Source organism: Arabidopsis lyrata (assembly GCF_000004255.2).
Source record: "Arabidopsis lyrata subsp. lyrata unplaced genomic scaffold ARALYscaffold_3, whole genome shotgun sequence".
Lineage (NCBI taxonomy): Eukaryota > Viridiplantae > Streptophyta > Magnoliopsida > Brassicales > Brassicaceae > Arabidopsis > Arabidopsis lyrata.
The window spans coordinates 17,729,986-17,750,537 of record NW_003302553.1 but is presented as its reverse complement, the minus strand read 5'-3'; the positions used below and the strand labels follow the sequence as shown (position 1 = coordinate 17,750,537).

At 41.0% G+C, this 20,552-nt stretch overlaps 1 protein-coding gene and 1 pseudogene across 1 annotated transcript; both read left to right on the top strand.

The window, feature by feature from the left end:
• Positions 1-5,119: 5,119 nt before the first annotated feature.
• On the top strand, positions 5,120-5,891 carry LOC110230120 (meiosis-specific protein ASY2-like). The gene is made up of 2 exons (XM_021032112.1): positions 5,120-5,752; positions 5,832-5,891. Exons 1-2 carry the CDS (start codon positions 5,144-5,146, stop codon positions 5,889-5,891), a joined length of 669 nt encoding a protein of 222 aa, XP_020887771.1. The 5' UTR covers positions 5,120-5,143.
• A 1-nt stretch (position 5,892) lies between these two features.
• Positions 5,893-8,932, top strand: LOC110230371 (annotated as a pseudogene).
• Positions 8,933-20,552: the final 11,620 nt, after the last annotated feature.

Here is a 20,552-nt window from a genome sequence, read left to right as displayed (position 1 = left end):
ACTAACACTATAAACCATCAAAATAACTTTACTAACACTTTAAACCTCCAAACTACCTTTTCTATTTGTCCTGCCATAAAAAAAATAATGGAAAATTTAATTTTATTTGTTTAATATATATTTATTTAATTTAATTGAAATTAAAATGATTTTTATTATATATTAAAATTAATAAAAATCTAAAAAAAGACAAAGAAAAAAAAACAACTTCACCTTTTGTTGACCATGAAATTTCAAAATTAAAGCTTTGAAACTATAGACTTAAGCACAAGAGAAATTTAAAGTATAATAATAGAAACCAAATAATGTATAATATGAGGTACAATAGAAGCTTAAATAGAAGGAAGACTCACAAAAATGCTCCATTTTCAATACCCCTTTTCAAAAATGCACCATTTGGCAATCCATTTTTAAAAATACCCCTTTTTATGTACAAAATGACTAAATTACCCTTTTTTAATAAAAGATATCACAAATATATAAGGAAAACATGAGAATGTGCACACATCAAAATTTGATTTTGTAAAAACTTGTAAAACCTTTAAAATACCTTGTAAAATTTTTTCGTAAAAATTTTTACCGCCAAAAAAATTTTCCCGCCAAAAAATTTTTTTTGCGGGAAAAGTGATTCCGCAATTTTTTTGGCGTTAAATTTTTGGCGGAAAAATTTACAAGGTATTTTAAAGGTTTTTTACAGGGTATTTATAAGGTTTTACAATGTATTTTAAAAGATTTTACAACGTATTTATATGGTATTTATAAGATATTATAAGATTTTACAAGCTAGTTTATAAGGTTTTACAAGTTATAAGGTTTTACAAGTTTTTTATAAGGTTTTACAAGTTATAAATACCTTATAAAACCTTATAAGTACTTTGTAAAACCTTTTAAAATACATTGTAAAACCTTACAAAACACTTGTAAATACTCTATAAAACCTTTAAAATACCTTGTAAATTTTTCCCGCCAAAAATTTTCCCACCAAAAAAATTTCGCCAAAAAAATTGCGGAATCACTTTTCCCGCAAAAAAAAATTTTTGGCGGAAAAATTTTACAAGGTATTTTAAAGGTTTTACAAGTTTTTACATGTGTTTTGGCGGGAAAATTGCGGGATCACTTTTCCCGCCAAAAAATATTTTGTATTTTGTGGACCTAATTTTGTTTCAAATAAGGGTAAAATGGTCATTAAAAATTAAAAGAGGGCAAACTTAAAAATGCACTCTCAAAGGGGGCATTTTTGAAAAAGGGTATTGAAAAAGGGACATTTTTAACAATTTCTCTAAATAGAATAATAAAAACCAAAGAATGTCAAATATTAGTCAGAAAACGAAGCATTCTCCGTATCAGAGGAATCTGCTTTTTTTTTTTAGTTTCTTAATAATCGCAAATTGATAATAAATAATAAATTAATTAAAAATTTTATTAAATTAAATAAATTTATATTAATTTAAATTAATTCTATCATATTTTATGGCAATGTAATGAAAGCTAGTTTGGAGGTTTAAAGTGTTAGTAAAATTATTTTGATGGTTTATAGTGTTAGTGGAATTCTTTCGAGGTTTAAAGTGCTACCCACAGACACTTGGAAGGTTAAAAATGTGAATTTCCCGTTTTTCTTATAAATACAACATCAATATTGCTATGTTATATGTGATACATTTTTCATTCAAATTTTTTTATGTGTCAAGAATTTTAGTGGTAAAGAAACTATGCAAATGTGAAAGTAAAGAGATATATACTTGGACGCAAAAAAAAAATATATATATATATAGTTGGCTTACTGTGTTTATAGAAATATTTTATAGATGGTGGTAAAGAGCATAGTGAAACAGTAAAATATGATTTGGTATAAAAACATGTTTTTAATGGTAAAATAGATGGTAGATTTGTAAATGACTTTAAATAAGATGATGGTTTGACCATTTGCATGTAAAACATTTATAATATGAGGTACAATAGAAGCTTAAATAGAATAATAAAAACCAAAGAATGTCAAAGTTTAGTCAGAAAACGAAGTATTCTCCATATCAGAGGAATCTGCTCTTTTTTGTTTTTACTTTTCTTAATAAACGTAAATTCTTAATAAATAATAAATTATTTAAAAATTATATTAAATTAAATAAATTTATATTAATTTAAATTAATTCTATCATATTTTATGGCAATGTAATGAAAGCTAGTTTGGAGGTTTAAAGTGTTAGTAAAATTATTTTGATGGTTTATAGTGTTAGTGGAATTCTTTCGAGGTTTAAAGTGCTACCCACTGACACTTTGAAGGTTAAAAATGTGAATTTCCCGTTTTTCTTATAAATACAACATCAATATTGCTATGTTATATGTGATACATTTTTCATGGACAAATCTTGGGTTCACCCCTTTGTTCACCTCCTTTTGTATTAGCCAATAAGATTATGTCATATAAGATTGTATTTAAACAAAAATAATTAACTAAAATTTAATTCAGAAAAACAAAATATGGAAACAAACTCTTTATACGTATTAAGGTTGGGCGTCAATACTTGACGTTAACGTCTCTTTATTTATTTTTATAGAATTATTTAAATGTGAGCAAATTTGAAAGCATGACAATAAGAAATTGTTACTAGTAATAAAGGATCTCAAGTTGTTTTTGGGAGCTAAAAGTCACGTGATACAAATCCATAAACGGTGCGTTTTTTACTTAAGAGATTCATAGTCTTTCTAAAAAATGATATAAGGCGTGAAGAGACGTTACAAGAAAGCTTTATGATGAACCACCGTAACTCTTGTCAAATTCCTACAAAATATAAAATATAAGATTTCAAATTATTAAAAAACAATAATAGATAGCTCAAATATTAAAAGCAAGAATGAAGTATTTACCTGGAACACTTGTGAAATAAATGACCCATTATGTAAGGTCGAGCTGGTGGTAGCACCAAATAATTGAGTATCTGGAGTAGGAGTGGAGTCCTGAAGCATTTATCAATTTTAAATAATAATTAGTATAGATAGATTAAGTCACATTTCGATGAAAAATAGATATAAACTAAAAAGAAAAATATTATATCAAATACCTGAAATGATAATTTTTTCTTTGCAACAGCATTACTTGATGGTTTTGTGGTAGGGCGATTTTTCGTTTCAAAAACACTCAAAAATCGACCATGGGGTCCGACTTTTTGGTTTTTTGGTCGTCCAACAGGAGCTTTTTCTTTTTACCCCACGTGCATTTGGAACATCCTTGTCTTCTTCTTCTTCTTCTTCCACAAGTTCAACATCTGAAGTTTGGAGCATCCATGCATTAGCTTTCAGAAGTTCTTTTTTTTTCCTCCAATTTTTTAAGAAACTGAATGACATCTTCATTTGCACACAACGACAATTCTATATGATCAGCAGCAACAGATGCAATCTCACGGAAAGTACGACATATATGGCTATATCGCTTTCCATTCGATTTCTTGACTGTTTCATTAGGTGGCTCTGAATGATGATAAGATATGTTTCGTGCTTTTGCCTCTTTACTCCATCGATTAGAATGTAGGTAGATGGAATTCTTCTAACATTCTTCTTGTCTAACACTTTCAATGCATGACGACATAAAATCCTAGCAAAAGAAAACTTCATGCAACCACAATGTATTGTCTCATTTGCAGCATCATAATTAACCAAATGCTCTCGTGCTACACCACGATAAGATACATTGTATTCATACACCATCTCTGACTTACTAACCTTTTGGGCAACATAATCACCGATAACTATGTATTGCTTCTGGAACAAGCTAAAAACTTCTAGTGTATACACTTCCTCTGTATGTTGCAACATCTCTACAGTAGCACACAACACCGGCGAAGTATGCATCATATTGAAGTCAGCAACTAATTCTTTATATCGTCGATCCTCCAACACTCTCTCATAGTGTTCAAAGAAGCACAACAAGTTATAACTATGCTTCAAGTATTTTTTCAAAATATTGTTCATACTTTCACTACGGTGTGTGCTAACCATATCTGCTGTAAACGTATGACAGCCATATACCATTGCCCATTTTTCTCTCAGCTCAAATAAATTCTTCAACCATTTATCCTCCGTCAATTTATGCTTCTCAAGCATATTACTCCATGCTAATAACCATTCTTCTTCTTCCTCCTGGTCATATACACACTTACTAAAGTCCATGGCAAATTGTTCTGCTCCATGAAATACATGACTCAACTTCTTTGCAGCATTTTGGTAAATATGCCAAACACATAATCTATGCTTTGTATCAGGAAATACCTTCACTATTGCATTCGCCATTGTGGACGTCGGATTCACACACTCAAATACTTGTTTATTTAGTGGAGAAGATTATTCTTGAGGACAAAGATCAATATATAAAAAGCTGTTAATTGCTGTGGAAATGGCTATAGTATATTTGCTAGAAAAAATTGTATGTCCCTTACATGGCTCTTGGCCCTCATACTTATACTATTGAATACATTTAACTCCCAATTAAATACAATTATTCTCTCTTTAATGTGTCCGTTATAGTCTTCGAATTTAATGTTCGAACGTTTGAATTTGACTTAACTCCGAACTTCATGGGCTTCGCCCTTTAGCCCAAAAAGTCCCGAACCGAACTAATCTTGACTTCGACTTCGCCCTTATCTCGAGGTGCAATCACTTCGACCATGTTCTTGGGCTTATGAGTCTAACGGGCCTTATCCTTTGTGGGCTTCTATCCTGCCTATGTGTCAATCTTTGGTTGGTCCCGAACCACCCGTGTGGGATCCGACACCAATAATTAGCCCCCCAAGTCTTCCGAAGTGCTACTTTAGTTCGGAAGATTTTGATGCTGTAATGATCAAAGATTGTGCCCGAAAATCTTCTGATTTCCCGCCGAAAATCACATCACTCCTTTAATTTCGGCACTAGCCATTTTTAACCGAGTGACATATGTCATCATTATGACCGCATATCAATTAATTACTATTAAAACGGGAAAATCCTTCCCACTTCCCACACAACTTCCGAGGCGGTTCCATCATATAGCTTGCGTAAAGGTAACTTCTTTCATCATCATTTTTTTACTTTTACTCTTGTGCTTTATTCAAAACTTCTCTCTACTTTTCTTCGCCAAATTTCTCTTCGCCAGATCTTGAATTTTTCATCTTCTCCAATGGCTTATGATTCTGAAAGACCCGAATCTCCATCCTTTGAAAGAGGCTCCAGTAACGACGAATGCACTCGCCCGAATGATATCGCCGGTCTCCACTACATGTCTACATGTACTCTTCAATCTCTTAATCAATTGAGAGATCTCTGTCAGATTCCATCTGAAATCATGGCGGAATCGATGCTGCCCGGTCCTATGGAATCTCCAGAAGATCATCGCGACGGCTATTTTTGTGTCTACGAAGTCTATTTCAAGGGCTGTGGGCTAACCTTTCCTCTTCCTGAAGCCCTAGTCCGGTATTTAGCAGCCCTTGAGATTGCCTTGCCTCAACTAACCCGCAATCTCCTTCGCACCATCCTTGGGATTATAACTGTTGCGGCGGAGGCCAGATACGTTATTGGGGTCCCCGAATTGAACGAGCTTCTTAGCGTGAGGAGTTCGTCGAAGAAAACTGGGTACTTTTCTACGTACCCCAATGCCGGCAGAAATCTCATCTCGCACCTTCCCAACAAAGATGAGAGCTGGCATCATCCTTGGTTTTTAATTAAGAAAACTCCTGCTTCGATTGGAAATCTTTCCGAAGTGCTCCCATCAAAGCGGTCTGCGAGGCCTGTTAGAAATTAGGTCACATATACTTTTTTCGATCATTTTACTGTTTTTTACTGATTAAACTTGTTGTTTCACTTCGCAGCTTTTATTGCTCCGACTCTCCCAACTGAAGAATTTATCAGGTTTTCAAAATAATCCTTGAAGGGGAAACCCTTTGGAATTCCTTCACTCTGGAGCGATTTATAGAAGCCAACCGCAAACTCAGGATGAGTCCCGCAGATCAACTTCATCGTCTCCCACCTCCTCCTTCTACTCAGGGAATGTCAGCTCGGGCCCTCACCGCTAAGCGTAAGACGCTTTCCAAGCCGATAACCGAAGCTTGCGATGAGAACAAAGAGTTTCTTGCAACCGTTATTGACAAGAAAGACTACACTAGGACTTTGCTGGTTAACGATGGTACCGCTGAAGGGGCCAGATCTGCCGGTGCTTTCAGGTTGACACCTCGTCGTGAACGCCGTGGTGATCGTTCCCCTCGGGGAACCCGATCCCCTCATCGTGACTCTCCTCGTCCTCCTCGAGATGATATTAGCAACGAACCACTTAAGAATCTGATTCGCAAGAAGAGAGACAGGCCATCTCGCAGTGGTTCCTCTCCGCGGAGGGAGAAGTCAAGGGCCTAAACTGACCGTTCCCCTTGATCGGCCCCTCCTACTGAACCAATGGGTCCTCCTCCTGTTGACATGTCTTCATCTTCCCAACATAGTGGCGAGAAGATGAAGCAGAGCGTGGCTCCTCAAAAGGAAGGTTCTGGGTCTCGAGATGCCTCCTCGAAGTCAAAGCCTGCTCTTGTCCCCAGGTCAAATCGCTTTCAGGTCTGGTGATGATTTATGCACACTTTCATCCTGTTTAAATTACAAATTCTATAACTCTTCTTCTTCTGCCTTCACAGCCATGAAGAAAGAAGGTAGCGTCTTCCGATACGTCAAAACCCGATCGGGTGCGATCCTGCCGGATTTTGACAAGTGGCGTCCTGCAATTTGCGAACGCTATTTACTTCATGCGCATCATTCATCTCGGGTTAGTCCCACTTCATTCGTCTCGGGTTAGTCCCACTTCATACTGACTTACCATCTCGTGTTTGTATGAAATGTCAGGCAAACAGCGAACTCAACGATATGGTTGAACATTACGAGGGATTGTTGCTTAGTCGGCAACAGGAGATTGACTCGTGGAAGAGCAAGCTTTCGACTCTCGAGGCTGACCTCAGCTCGTCCATCGGTTCCAAACACGAACTGGAAGATCAAGTTGATAGCCTCACATCTGAGCTCGGGACGATAAAATGCGAGTTGTAAGACCAGTACAATCGGAATTACCAACTCTAGGATGAGCTTTCTGGTGTTCAAGGCAGACTCACCGAGTCTGAATCGACCGCTTATACCCTGACCAACCAATTCGCCGAACTTGACGCAAAGTACAAAGCGGTCGTCAAACTAAGGGATTCCGAATTGGCTAAGTCAGCATCGAAGGCTAGAAAGGAGGTCAAGGGACGCGGGATGGAGCTGATTCGGATATCAAGGAGTACGAGAGCAATTTACTCTTGCTAGACCAAATTCATGAAGAGGGTTTCTCCGAGGAGCAAGAGAGGTCCGAACTGCCGGCCAACTTGGCTGAGAAGCGAAGTCGTCTTGCAGCTCTCCCTGCCTCGGCCTTCAATCCTCGATAGTTCGAGGAGTTCTTCACTGAATCTCCTCCCCTGAGCAAATCGGGTTTGGATTGGGCAGGTAAATCCTTCTCTCGGTATTCACCGTTTACATGTCTTGTTTCTTTAGCTGACTAAAATCATTATTCACAGGTTCAAGCGAACCAGAAGGTACTGCCCCATCTGAGGTTCCTGCTGTACCAGTGGTCACCTCGGAAGGTGAAGGTGTCGTTGGGAGTGAGCAAGGAACTTCTTCTGAGCAGACCCCGGCCAAGGAATCGGATAAAGCATCCCTATCTGGAAATGAGCCCGAGGTGGCTGCTAAACCGTAGTGGCTGTGTCCACTTTGAATTGGGGCTTGTCCTATTTATTTGAAAGACTTAACTTTTATGTTTGGATGTTCTTTCGCCTATGGAGGCTTTATTATTATTTTCTTTTGAACAAGATATTTGCCTGAGGAGGCTTTTGAACTTTTTTTTTAAGTTATAATCCCTAGAGGGTTTGGTTAAAACAATGCGCGGGTTTGCAAAGTCTGCTTTTTAACACTTTTTGGCCTTGTGGCTGTGTTTTTGAGATTTTTAGGCTGATCAGACCTTTCTCTTAGAGTGCGAGAACTGAGCTCGGCTTAATGCGAGTTCCCCACCTCGGGTTTAGTCAACTCGGTAAATTTGTTGGGCTTGGGCCTCAAAAACTTTTTGTGCTTAATGGGCTTTTTGCTTTAAATGTGACGGTTGCTCTTTCCCTTTCTTGGAAATAGGAAAAGCCGCACGTCTTTAAGGCAATAACTGCCTTTTCTCTATTTCTAAAATAGTTTTAACCACTCGGGCATGCTACCATTATTGAATTTATGGTTTCAAGATAAACCCTAGACCTATTATAAATAGGGGCTTCTCTGCCTCTGAATTTTCCTCAAGGATTTGAAAAATTTACTCGACTAATTTTAGCAAAAATGGAGAACGAAAACGTAACCCCCATCGATCCTAGCAGCCCACTATTCTTTTCCGGCGATGGTTTCGAGCCGGCCGGCGTCCTCTTTCCTCACGCTGTGTTTCACTTCTCTTCGAGGGAAAAGAAAGAGGCTTATGACTTCATGGACAAGGTTAGTATCCATCTTTCTAGATCAAACTTTTCTACCCCTCTCTTTAATTTACTTGTTTCTATGTCAGGTTGTCGACAAGCATCGCCGTTTGTGCGATGAGAGGCAGCAGTTAGGCCTTAAAAGGAAAACACTCGAGGCTCGCATCGCTCGAGTGGAGAGGAAGGTGAGGGCCCTGGAGAGTGACCCTTTTCAATGGGAGTGGAGGAACTTTGATTCAATCGCAGAGATCCCGAGGATGCTTCGGATGTATCTCCGCGGTAGAGGTCAGGTTCCGGGACCCGTGAATGCCCCGGTCGAAGTCGCTCCACTTGACAGCGAAGAGGAGGAGGACGACAATCCTTGCTAACGTGTCCGGAACGAACCCGGAGTGGATGGCAAGAGCGAGGCGTCCACTTCGAAATCTAAATCGGCGATGAAGGAGCCTATTCCTGAGCCCCTTCCATAAATGTCTTGAACTCTGTTTTTATCTTTTTCACTTTTAAACTCGTAATGGGCTTTGGCCCATTTTGTTTATGGAAATTTTTTTATTACTTTCCTTTTTCTTGAAATATTTTCGGAGATATGTCGTTAATGCAGGATTTGGTTAAGGGGCTTAAATCTCTCCGCGAATCACTCTATTCCAAGATGGAAACCGCAACCTACTAGGGATATGATACTCCTATAAATTATAGCTTCGACTTCTCTTTATTCCTCACCATTTTCTTTATTTTTGTAGGAATGGAATTCAACCTTCGGTGTTCGGAGTCCATACCCGATTTCTCCAGGGTCGGGATGATAGATGAAGATGTTTTCGATGTGCCGAGTAGGCGGCCCTCTCCTCCTTGCGGCTTCTTCAGATCTCCAATCCAAACTCTGTGTGCCTTAATCAAGGATCTCCCGGACAAAGACCAAGAGATTGCAATGGCATTTACCAAAGCACTTGCGATACAACATAGGAAGCTAACACTGGAAAAGAAGAAACTCCGGAGAAATATTCATCGAATGCAACGTAGGGCTACTGCGATATCACGAGATCTTCACATCCTCGGTTCTCATCCGGAGAATGGATTGAGCTCGGGATTTCTGACTTCGCTCGTATTCCGGACTGCATGATGCCAATCCTTGACCTCGCCGGTCAAGGAGTTCAAGTGTTCTGTACATCGTGAAGTGCTCCCTAAGTGTTTGAAGATCGACACTTTGTCTTATTCGCTTGAATAAACGCTTTGTTTCCAGTTTCTGTATGTTCGCCCAGTCGAACTTTATTTGCTTTGTTCGTTTGCACAGTCGAACTTTTCCCTTTAAAGGCAAAATAAAATAAATTTTTATTAGTAGCTGAACTCGTTTCCGAGCTGCCTACGTACCCATTTCGGGATGAAGCCACACCGTAGTTCATGTATATAGTAAAAACGTGTGTCCCTTAAACATAAAACTTCTTTAGGTTGATTACATTCCAAGTCTATCTTCTAAGTCTTTCAACCTATAAACGCCACTGCGAACCACTTCGGTAATAACGTAAGGTCCTTCCCAATTAACGCCGAGTTTCCATGTGCCTTCTTCCTTTTTATTGTCAAAGACTCTTCTTAGCACATAATCTCCTACAAAGAACGGCCTATTTTTGACTTTGGAGTTGTAATATCGAGCTGCTGCTTGCTGGTAATTTTGAATCTGAATCAAAGCTTGATCTCGTCTTTCATTAATGGTATATAGCGAGTCACCGAGCATTGCTGAATTTTCCTCTTCATTCAATGGTGCCTCTGCTTGGCGAAGGCCAGGTACGTTGAGTTCAGCCGGGACTACTGCTTCCATGCCATAAACCAGCGAGAACGGAGTTTCTCCAGTAGGTCGCCTAGGGACGGGTTGAAGTTCATTATACCATCCTCCCTTTAGGTGATTCAAACGTTGTTTGAGATTGCTCAGAATTGTCTTGTTCGCGGCCTCGGCTTGGCCATTTCCTTGTGGATATCGTGGAGTAGAGTAGCTGACTTTGATTCCCCATTCCGAACAAAAAGCTTCGAACTCGTGCGAAATGAATTGTGGTCCATTATCAGTAACTATCTCGTATGGAACCCCATGTCGGCATATGATATTTTTCCAAATGAAAGTATTCACCGCCGAATCTTTAATGCTAGCATATGCTTCAGCTTCAATCCATTTCGAAAAATAGACCGTCAAGACCAACAGGTATTGTACTCCTCGAGTTGATCTGTGCAATGGTCCAATGATATCCATCGACCACCTCATAAATGGGTACGGGGCAGAGATGGAGGAGAATAATTCCGAAGGTTAATGGATCAATGGTGCATGAAGTTGACAACGTTTACATCTTTGGGCGAACTTGACACAATCCGTGATCATAGTGGGCCAATAATAGCCCATTCTTTTTATTTTAAAAGCCATAGCCCTTCCAGACGAATGACTCCCACACAGCCCTTCGTGTACTTCTCTCACGACAATTTCGACTTCGGGTCCAAAAATGCACAATAGATAAGGGTCACTGACACCTCGCCTATACAACGTATCCTTTGATAGACAAAATTTCGCGCTAAGAATTATCATTTTCCTGGCTTGCCACTTATCTTTTGGGAGCTCGCCTGTCACGATGTAGTGCTTTATTGGCTCCCTCCAATCAGCCCCCCAATCTTTAGCCGGAATTTGGTCAATTTCGTGAAATATTCGCGGTTCTGGTTCGGGATGTTCATTTGGTTCAAGGTCTGGTTCGGGATGGTCGTCTTCGATTAATGGTCATGTTTCTAGAACTGTTTCCGGAAGTATATCTGGCCCCTTGCTATTGCTTTTCTTAGATACGTCGGGCTCAGATATATTCGACTTCTTTGACTTCCTCCGTTTGACAGGTGGCAGTTCGATCTCGGGTTCACCACGATCACGCGCCTCTGCTCGAGATCTTGTAACAACGAGAGCTTCTTTATCAGCCTTAATGCTTCGCTCCGAGATACATTCCACTGGAATGATTCTTTTTAGTTCAGGATCTGACGTTGATGCTAACGCGGCAAGTGCGTCCGCGGTTGTATTTTCTCCTCGAGGTATGCGAATTAGTTCAAACTTTTTGAAGTTTTTGGACAGACCCTTCACTACTTCAAGGTATGCCTCTATTCTTGAGTCTTTGGCTTCATAATCGCCATTGAACTGATTAACTACTAATTGCGAATCACAATAAGCAACCACTTCTTTAGCTCCAACTCCTTGTGCTAGCCGAAGTTCGGCAATTAGTGCTTCATACTCTGCCTCATTGTTAGAGGCATTGAATAATAAACGGAACGATTGTTCAAGAATTTCCGATGTAGGAGATTCCAACTTGATTCCTACCCCGGATCCTTGTTTTGATGAGGATCCATCTACATATAGTTTCCAAGTCTGATTCTCCGGTTGTTCTGGCGCGCCCAGTACTGGTAGTTCAGTTAGGAAATCTGCCAAAACATGAGCCTTCATGCTGACCCGACTTTTGTATTCTATGTCATATTCACTTAGTTCCACTGCCCATTTCGCCAATCGTCCGGACTAGTTTGGACTATGAAGTATTGTTCAAAGTGGTTGATTGGTTAATACTTCGATTGGATGGGATTGGAAATATGGTCGTAGCTTTCGAGCAGAAGTTACCACTTCAAGTGCGAGCTTTTCCATCATTGTATACCTTGTTTCAGGATCTGTCATTGACTTACTTATGTAATAAATCGGCTTTTGCTCCCCGCGATCCTCTCGGACTAAGACTCCACTAACTGCATGATTTGACACCGAAACATACAAATAGAGCTTCTCGTCCAGTTCGGGTTTAGATAACACGGGTGGAGAAGTTAGGTATGCTTTAAGCTGTCCGAAGGCCTCTTCACACTTCTCATCCCAAAGGAATCCTTTGTTTCCTTTTAAAATTTGGTAAAAAGGTAAAGATTTATCTGTTGACCTTGAAATAAACCAGTTTAGAGCTGCAATCCGACCAGTCAACCGCTGTACTTCTTTGAAGTTCTTCGGAGATGGCATGTTTAGAAAGGTATTGATTTGGTTCGGATTGGCTTCAATTCCCCTTTTTGTCACAATATAACCAAGAAATTCTCCGGACGGGACTCCGAATGTGCACTTTGCTGGGTTCAGCTTCATTTGATATTGATTGAGAATCTCGAATCATTCCAACAAATGCTTAATGTGATCTTCTTTTTTCAATGACTTAACCAACATATCATCTATGTAGACTTCCATTGTCTTTCCGAGATGCTTATGAAACATTTTATTGACCAACCGTTGATAAGTTGCTCCTGCATTTTTCAAACCAAAAGGCATTACCTTATAACAATAAGTACCTCTATCCGTGCTAAACGACATTTTCTCTTGGTCTTCAGGATTCATCATGATTTGATTATAACCCGAGAAGGCGTCCATGAAGGTTAATAACTCTTTCCCAGCGGTAGACTCCACGAGTCGGTCTATATGCGAGAGCGGGAAACTATCTTTTGGACATGCTTTATTGAGGTCTGTGAAGTCGATGCACACCATGTCTTTTCCATTCTTCTTTTTGACCACGACGGTGTTTGCCACCCATTCCGGGTATTGCACCTCCCTTATAGACCCTATTTTAAAAAGTTTGTCCACTTCATCATTCACTTTGCTTGCTCTACTCCGAGTTTCCTCCTTTTTTGTTTTACAGGCTTGAAGCTCGGATCGACGTTCAGTTCGTGACAAATTATGCTTGCATCTATGCCAGGCATATCTGCTGCGATCCACGCAAATGACGTTTTGTTTTTCCTTAGAAGTTCGATGAAAGCTTCTTTTAATTTGTCGGTCAAAGTTGCTCCAATTTGGACTTTCCGATCTGGTTTGTCTTCTTCTAGTACTACTTCGATTACTACATCATCCTCTTTCTGCCCACTAGGAAATCTTGGAGTTATTCCCGTCTTCGCAAGCTTTGTTAATTGCTATTGGATCTTCAGCCGGTGGCTAGCCAGATAACATGTTCGCGAAGCTTCTTGATTTCCCCGAATTGTTTCTACTCCACTTGGGGTTGGAAATTTGATGCATTGATGATATGTTGAGGTGACTGCCTTCATTTGATAAATCCATGGTGTCCCGAGGATGATGTTGTAGGCCGCCGGTTTATCAAAAACAACAAAGTCCACGATTTTTTACACCTTTTTGGCAAGAACTGGTAGTTTGATTGTTCCGAGAGACATGGCTGACTCACTAGTGAAAGCCACTAAAGGAGACAGGGGTCCCACTATGTCTGCCCAACTAATTCCCATTTTTTCCAAAGTACCTAAAAATATTAAATCGACCGAACTGCCCGTATCGATGAGAATCCTTGACACTTCGAAGTTGGCAACGTCTAGGGTAATGACTAGGGCGTCGTCATGAGGACTTTCGAGGTGACGTGTTTCTTCTTCGTCGAATGATATTGACGCACCTTGAAAATCAATTTCTCCGCCCAAGCTTGCTTTAAGTGAAACATTTCGCCTATGCTTCTTTATGGCACTGATCGTATCCTAGCAAATTTTGGAACCTCCAATAATTACATTGATTTTTCCTTTCGAACTCCTAGGTTCTTTGTAACGCCCGCGATCCTCAATAGGATCGTCGGATGAGACTTGGTCCGAGAAAAGGAGAAGAAACTCGGACAAGTCTAGATTGGAGCTGCCCATCAGCTCGGAGAAGGAGAATAATGAACGTTAAGTAGCCAAACCAGCTCCCGTATAGCTCAACTAAGCTCGAAGTACTTCCGGGTAGTTCAGCTAAGCTCGGGTAACTATCGAGTAGCTCAGCTAGCTCGACCAGCTGCCGGATAGCTCAGCTCAGCTCGGGTACTGTCCGACGGTTGGACGGTTGGGCGGTTACGGAAAGACGGTTGGGCGGTTACGAGGGGCGGTTACCAATGAGCGGTTATGGCCGAATGGGCGCCTTCTAGAGAAACGGTTGGGAAACGGTTTTCTAAACGAAACTCTATAAATACAAGGCATTTGGGGCGATTTCGGACTCAGAAAAACTTAGAGAAAAATACAGAAACTCTCGGAGAACATCTTGAGAGAAAACACTTAAGAGAGAGTTACGATCGGTGAGATCGAAGGTGAGATGGTTCTAGACTTTGTGTCCGAATCTAAGGAGATATGATACGTACGATCTAGGTCATCCGGAATGATTAGGGTGACATTGTAGTATCGGGGGGATCATTCATATCATGCATGAACTTGGTTTGAATGGCGGATCGGTTGAAATGGGGATGCGGCTCGGCGGAGGATTGACGGATCTGTTAAGATCTACCGTGAATCGGCCGAACTGATGCGCATACTTCCACTCTCCGATCCGTTCTTCGTTCCGGGCGTTTTAAAGGCTTAGAGAGCATTGCATGGACTTGCATATAATAAGTAAAACGGATACTTATGCCTCTTTGACTTTCAGGAAAGGATGGTGATCGTGGGAAGGACTTGGCTTAGGCGTGAGAGACTCAAGGCCGGGAAGATGGGTGGTGATGAATCGGGTAGAATAGGATCGATTATATGACTTGTAATAGCTTATATGCAAACTCATAAGTTGTATCGAATCCTTTTAAATATCTAATAAAGTATCCGATTCTTTGTTTACTCTAATATCGCATATTGACTCTAAGTAACGAATCTCAGAATATCGTAAGACGGATTGTCTTAAGGAAATGGCCCTAAAATTTGACTAAGGATCGGATCACTTAGTGGTTTTGGTCGGAGAGAACCTCTCCGGACTTAGGCAGTCCGGGTCGGGGTCTTTCAAGTTGGTATCAGAGCATGCTTGGTTCTAGGACCATTAGTGCGGGTTTTGGGAATCACCACTCATCGGCTTATGGTCCTCACGGTAGTTGTTTCTTACTCTCTTGCGATTTACTATGAGTTACCGTAACTAACTTTGAAGTTTTTCGTAGATGGGTAAGAGCAACAAAACGGGAAAGAGTAAGAAGGATAAGGATAAGGGTATGGACGTCGTAGAGGAGACGTTGGTTACCGAGGAGACACAAGTTACTAAGGGAACAAGTGTCGAAGCAACGCTTGATGGGACAATTCCGGCTGGACCTGTGGCTGGACAAAAGTCTCCGGTTCATCAAACTCCGGAGAACAGTTGTGCAACGGATGGGAAGGAGAATCCGAACGCACTTCCATCGGCCCAAGAACAATGGGAAACGATGAAAGCTATGATGGTACAAATGGCCGCATTGACTAAGGCACTTGTACCGGATCCTGTGGTGCAAGTGAAGGAGAACAAAACGGACGCGGATGCGGATGTAGATGTGGAGATTGTTGAAGACAATCTGCCTACGAACTCTTCAAGGAAGAGGGGAGACTACTTGAGTTTACTCCAGCATGCTCGAAGTTGGGAACAAGTCACTTCACGGGGAGTTCCGACCCGATCGTGGCGGATGAGTGGAGGACTCGGCTCAAAAGAAACTTTAACTCCACTCGGTGTTCGGAAGATTACCGGAAGGACATTGCGATTCACTTCTTGGAAGGAGACGCGCATAACTGGTGGCTGACCGTGGAGAAAGGTAAGGGTGATCAAATCCAAACCTTTTCGGACTTTGAGGAGGAGTTTAACAAGAAGTTTTTCCCTCCGGAGGCATGGGACAGGCTTGAGTGTGCCTACTTGGATTTGATACAAGGCAACCGAACGGTGCGGGAATACGATGAGGAGTTTAATCGCCTTAGGCGATACATGGGAAGAGAGCTCGAGGATGAGCAGTCTCAAGTGCGTTGTTTCATCCATGGGTTAAGGGTGGAGATCCGTAACCATTGCTTAATCCGTACCTTTACTTCGGTCTCCGAATTGGTGGAAAGGGCGGCTATGATTGAAATCGGAATTGAGGAAGAAAAACTCATGAATCGTGAGAAGCTTCCGAGCCGTTCTAGCCAACCAAACAAGTCCGCAGATAAGAAGAGGAAATGGGACAAGGTGGATGACACCAAGTCGGGTGCTAAGCGCGGAGAATGCTTGACTTGTGGAAAGAATCATGGTGGGATTTGCTGGAAGGCCATTGGTGCATGTGGCCGGTGTGGAAGTAAGGACCACGGGATTCAAAACTGTCCAAGGATGGATTCGGTGCAACCAAAAGTTCTCGCTGAAGAACCAAGGACTTGTTACCATTGTGGGAAAGCGGGGCACTTTAAGAGAGAGTGTCCGAAGCTGGAAGTGGAAAAGCAAGCCGCACAAAGGGCAAACCGGAGCGGAAATGGATTACCGCCTCCGCCTAAGAGGCAGGCCATAGCACCGCGGGTTTACGAACTGTCGGAGGATGCTAACAATGCCAGAAACTTCAGAGCGATCACTGGAAAGGATGGTGATCGTGGGAAGGACTTGGCTTAGGCGTGAGAGACTCAAGGCCGGGAAGATGGGTGGTGATGAATCGGGTAGAATAGGATCGATTATATGACTTGTAATAGCTTATATGCAAACTCATAAGTTGTATCGAATCCTTTTAAATATCTAATAAAGTATCCGATTCTTTGTTTACTCTAATATCGCATATTGACTCTAAGTAACGAATCTCAGAATATCGTAAGACGGATTGTCTTAAGGAAATGGCCCTAAAATTTGACTAAGGATCGGATCACTTAGTGGTTTTGGTCGGAGAGAACCTCTCCTGACTTAGGCAGTCCGGGTCGGGGTCTTTCAAGTTGGTATCAGAGCCAGGTTTTGATCCTGGGACCTGTAGGTTATGGGACCGAGATTTCCCGAACAACACCGGACGGATACATTACTTGTCCGCCGGCTGCTCTAACCATTCCATATTCGGTGTTTGGTTCTTTCTTGAACCCACCTTTTTCAACCATCTCGGAACTCACGAAACAATGTGTAGCTCCAGAATCAAATAAGGTGTGTGTTTCTACATCACCTATACACAAGGTCCCTACACATTCCCCTAGAATGCTGAGTACCCCAATCCGTTTATGCATGATGCGATGCAATTTACGAATTAACATAAAGATCACAAGGACTTACCAATGCACCGGCAGCCTTTATGAAGATGATGAATAGTGTTTTCCGGGAATTCTTAGATGAGTTTGTGATCATCTTCATCGATGACATACTTGTCTATTCCAAAGATTGGAAAACTCATCAAAATCATCTAAGGGCGGTGCTAGAACGGTTAAGGGAACATAAGTTATTTGCAAAGTTAAGCAAATGCTCATTTTGGCAAAGGAGTATCGGATTCCTCGGACACATAGTATCAGAACAAGGAGTGTCCGTAGATCCGGAGAAAATCAAATCCATCAAGGATTGGCCACGACCAAGGAATGCCACGGAGATTAGGAGTTTTCTCGGGTTGGCGGGATATTACCGAAGGTTCGTAAAAGGCTTTGCGAGTATGTCCCAACCGATGACTCGACTAACCGGGAAAGATACTAAGTTTCAATGGTCGGAGGAATGTGAGAAGAGTTTCTCCGAGTTGAAGGCTATGCTAACAAGCGCTCCGGTATTGGTATTGCCGGAAGAAGGTGAACCTTACATGGTCTATACAGATGCATCGATCACGGGACTAGGATGCGTATTGATGCAAAAGGGTAGTGTAATCGCTTATGCTTCAAGGCAATTGTGTAAACACGAAGGAAATTACCCTACGCATGACTTGGAGATGGCCGCGGTGGTGTTTGCCTTGAAGATTTGGCGATCGTATCTTTATGGAGCCAAAGTCCAAATCTTCACGGACCACAAGAGTCTTAAGTACATATTCACTCAGCCGGAGTTGAATCTAAGGCAAAGAAGGTGGATGGAATTTGTGGCGGATTACGACTTAGATATTGCCTATCATCCGGGAAAGGCAAATCAAGTCGCCGATGCCTTAAGTAGGAGACGTTTCGACGTAGAAGCGGAGAAAAACCAAGTGGACTTGGTTAACATGATGGGGACATTGCATTTGAATGCGTTATCCAAGGATCTTGAACCATTGGGTTTAGGTGCGGCCGATCAAGCCGATCTACTTAGTAGAATTCGTTTGGCCCAAGAGAAGGACGAGGAGTTGAAAACTTGGGCAAAGAACAATAAAACGGAGTACCAAACATCGAACAATGGTACCATAGTGGTGAACGGTCGTGTATGTGTGCCGAATGACAAAGGTTTGAAGGGGGAAATCATTAAAGAAGCGCACCAATCAAAGTTCTCGATTCACCCCGGGTCCAATAAGATGTACCGAGACCTAATGATATCTCTGTATTTTACCTCTTTTTAGCATACATTTGTTATGCATTTAGCTTAGTATTCACTCTTATTTACTGTCATTTGTAGTCATTTTGCATCACTTTGCATACTTAGAGTATTCTACATTAGCATAGCATGCATTCTTGCATTTTGGAGTTGTATCTGGTACATTCAGGTACTAAGGAGCAGTGCTAGAGCAGTGTACTCGAGCAGAGCAAGAGCAGTGCCAGAGCAGTTCCAGAGTAGTGTACTCGAGCAGTGTACTCGAGCAGTGTACTCGAGCAGAGCCAGAGCAGTGTACTCGAGCAGATTTCTGAAGAGAAGACCAAGACATACTCGACCAACCTACTCGAACAGGCTACTCGAACTGGACCTGAGAGACTTACCCGAGCAAGATGCAACCTTTGAAGAATGGACTACTCGACCAAGCCACTCGAGTACCAGCTCGAGTAGACCCTAAACCGACTTTCTATTTTGTCGTTTTGTGTACTAGGGTTTTCTACTTTTGCTATAAATAGACCTCTTAGGGCTTTTCCCAAAGGATCTCGTTTTTATCCTTTGAACAATATTTCTGCAAACTTTTGTAATCCAAATTACTTTTGATCCTTTGAGTTTTTGCAATAATTTCCTTCTACAAAGTTGTTTATCTTGCTTTGATCTATAACATATGATGTTTTTAGCGATTTCTGGGTTTGTGCAAATTTCTGGGTTTGTGTTCTTGAGCATGTCTGAGTAGTGGATTAGGGTTCTTGAGGATGGGATATATTAGGTGTGGAATCCTTAGTTTATTTAGGTGGTTAAGTGTAGAATTGCTTGAATCCCTTCTGGATTAGTAGTACTTAGTGCTTATTCCTTTCTGATCAACTGGGATTTGAACCCAGACATTTCCACACCCACCAGGTGTTCGATGAAATGTCTGAACCAACTACTCCAGAGATTTACATACTCTAGCCCAAGAGATTGGATGTTTAGAATGTTTATTGACTATATTAGATTGAATCTTATTGCCTGCTTTGCTAGATTTCGCTAATGATGATTAGGTCTGGAACTGGTATTGCTTGAGGATCTCTGTCATGAGAGTGAATTGGTCTGTAGTTGAATATATTGTCTAGGGATAGCCTGTTTGGATTGTTAACCACCTAAGTAGATTAAGGAGACTGCTATAATCGATTACCCTATCCTCAGGACCTTTTATCTCATTTGATTTACTTGTCTCTTTACCTGTTGCTTATTGCTGCTTAGTATTGATAGTTCTTTCTCCTTATGCATGATCGTTCCTGTTCTGTAGTTTTATCATTTTTATGCATGTTCGCTTAGGATTGTTAGATAAACAAACCTCTATTCTGCTTGGCTTGACTTAGTATTCTCTGATCACATCTTGATTGATAGTAAGAGCACCTGATTGGATTGATAACCTCTTATACTGCAATGACATGAAAGTATATTAGGGTAATTGATAGTAAAAACCTAGTATCAATTTGGCACCGTTGCCATTTGGGTGTCTGCTTGTTACATTCAAGATTTTAGAATTGCTAAGATCAAGTTCTTTCTTTACTTTGGTTACTAACTACTCTCTTCAACTGCTTGTTTTTTGTGTTCCAGGGTACTAGCTCGAGTACAAACTCAACACGTGCATGCACACTCGTTCTAAAGGCTCCAACAACCTCATCAGCTACAGAGACAACATCAATCGTATAGCTCGTGAGTTAAGAGAGCAGAGAGACAGAGACGGTTGTGAACTGCACAATCCAGTAGCCATGGAACCACAAGATCAAGATAATCAAGGAGTTGGTATACCACGGAACATTGGTGATGGTGATGCACCACGCAACCATCAACAGAGACAGGGCATCGTTCCACCTCCTGTCCAGAACAACAATTTCGAGATCAAGAGTGGATTGATCTCAATGATTCAAGGTAACAAGTTTCAT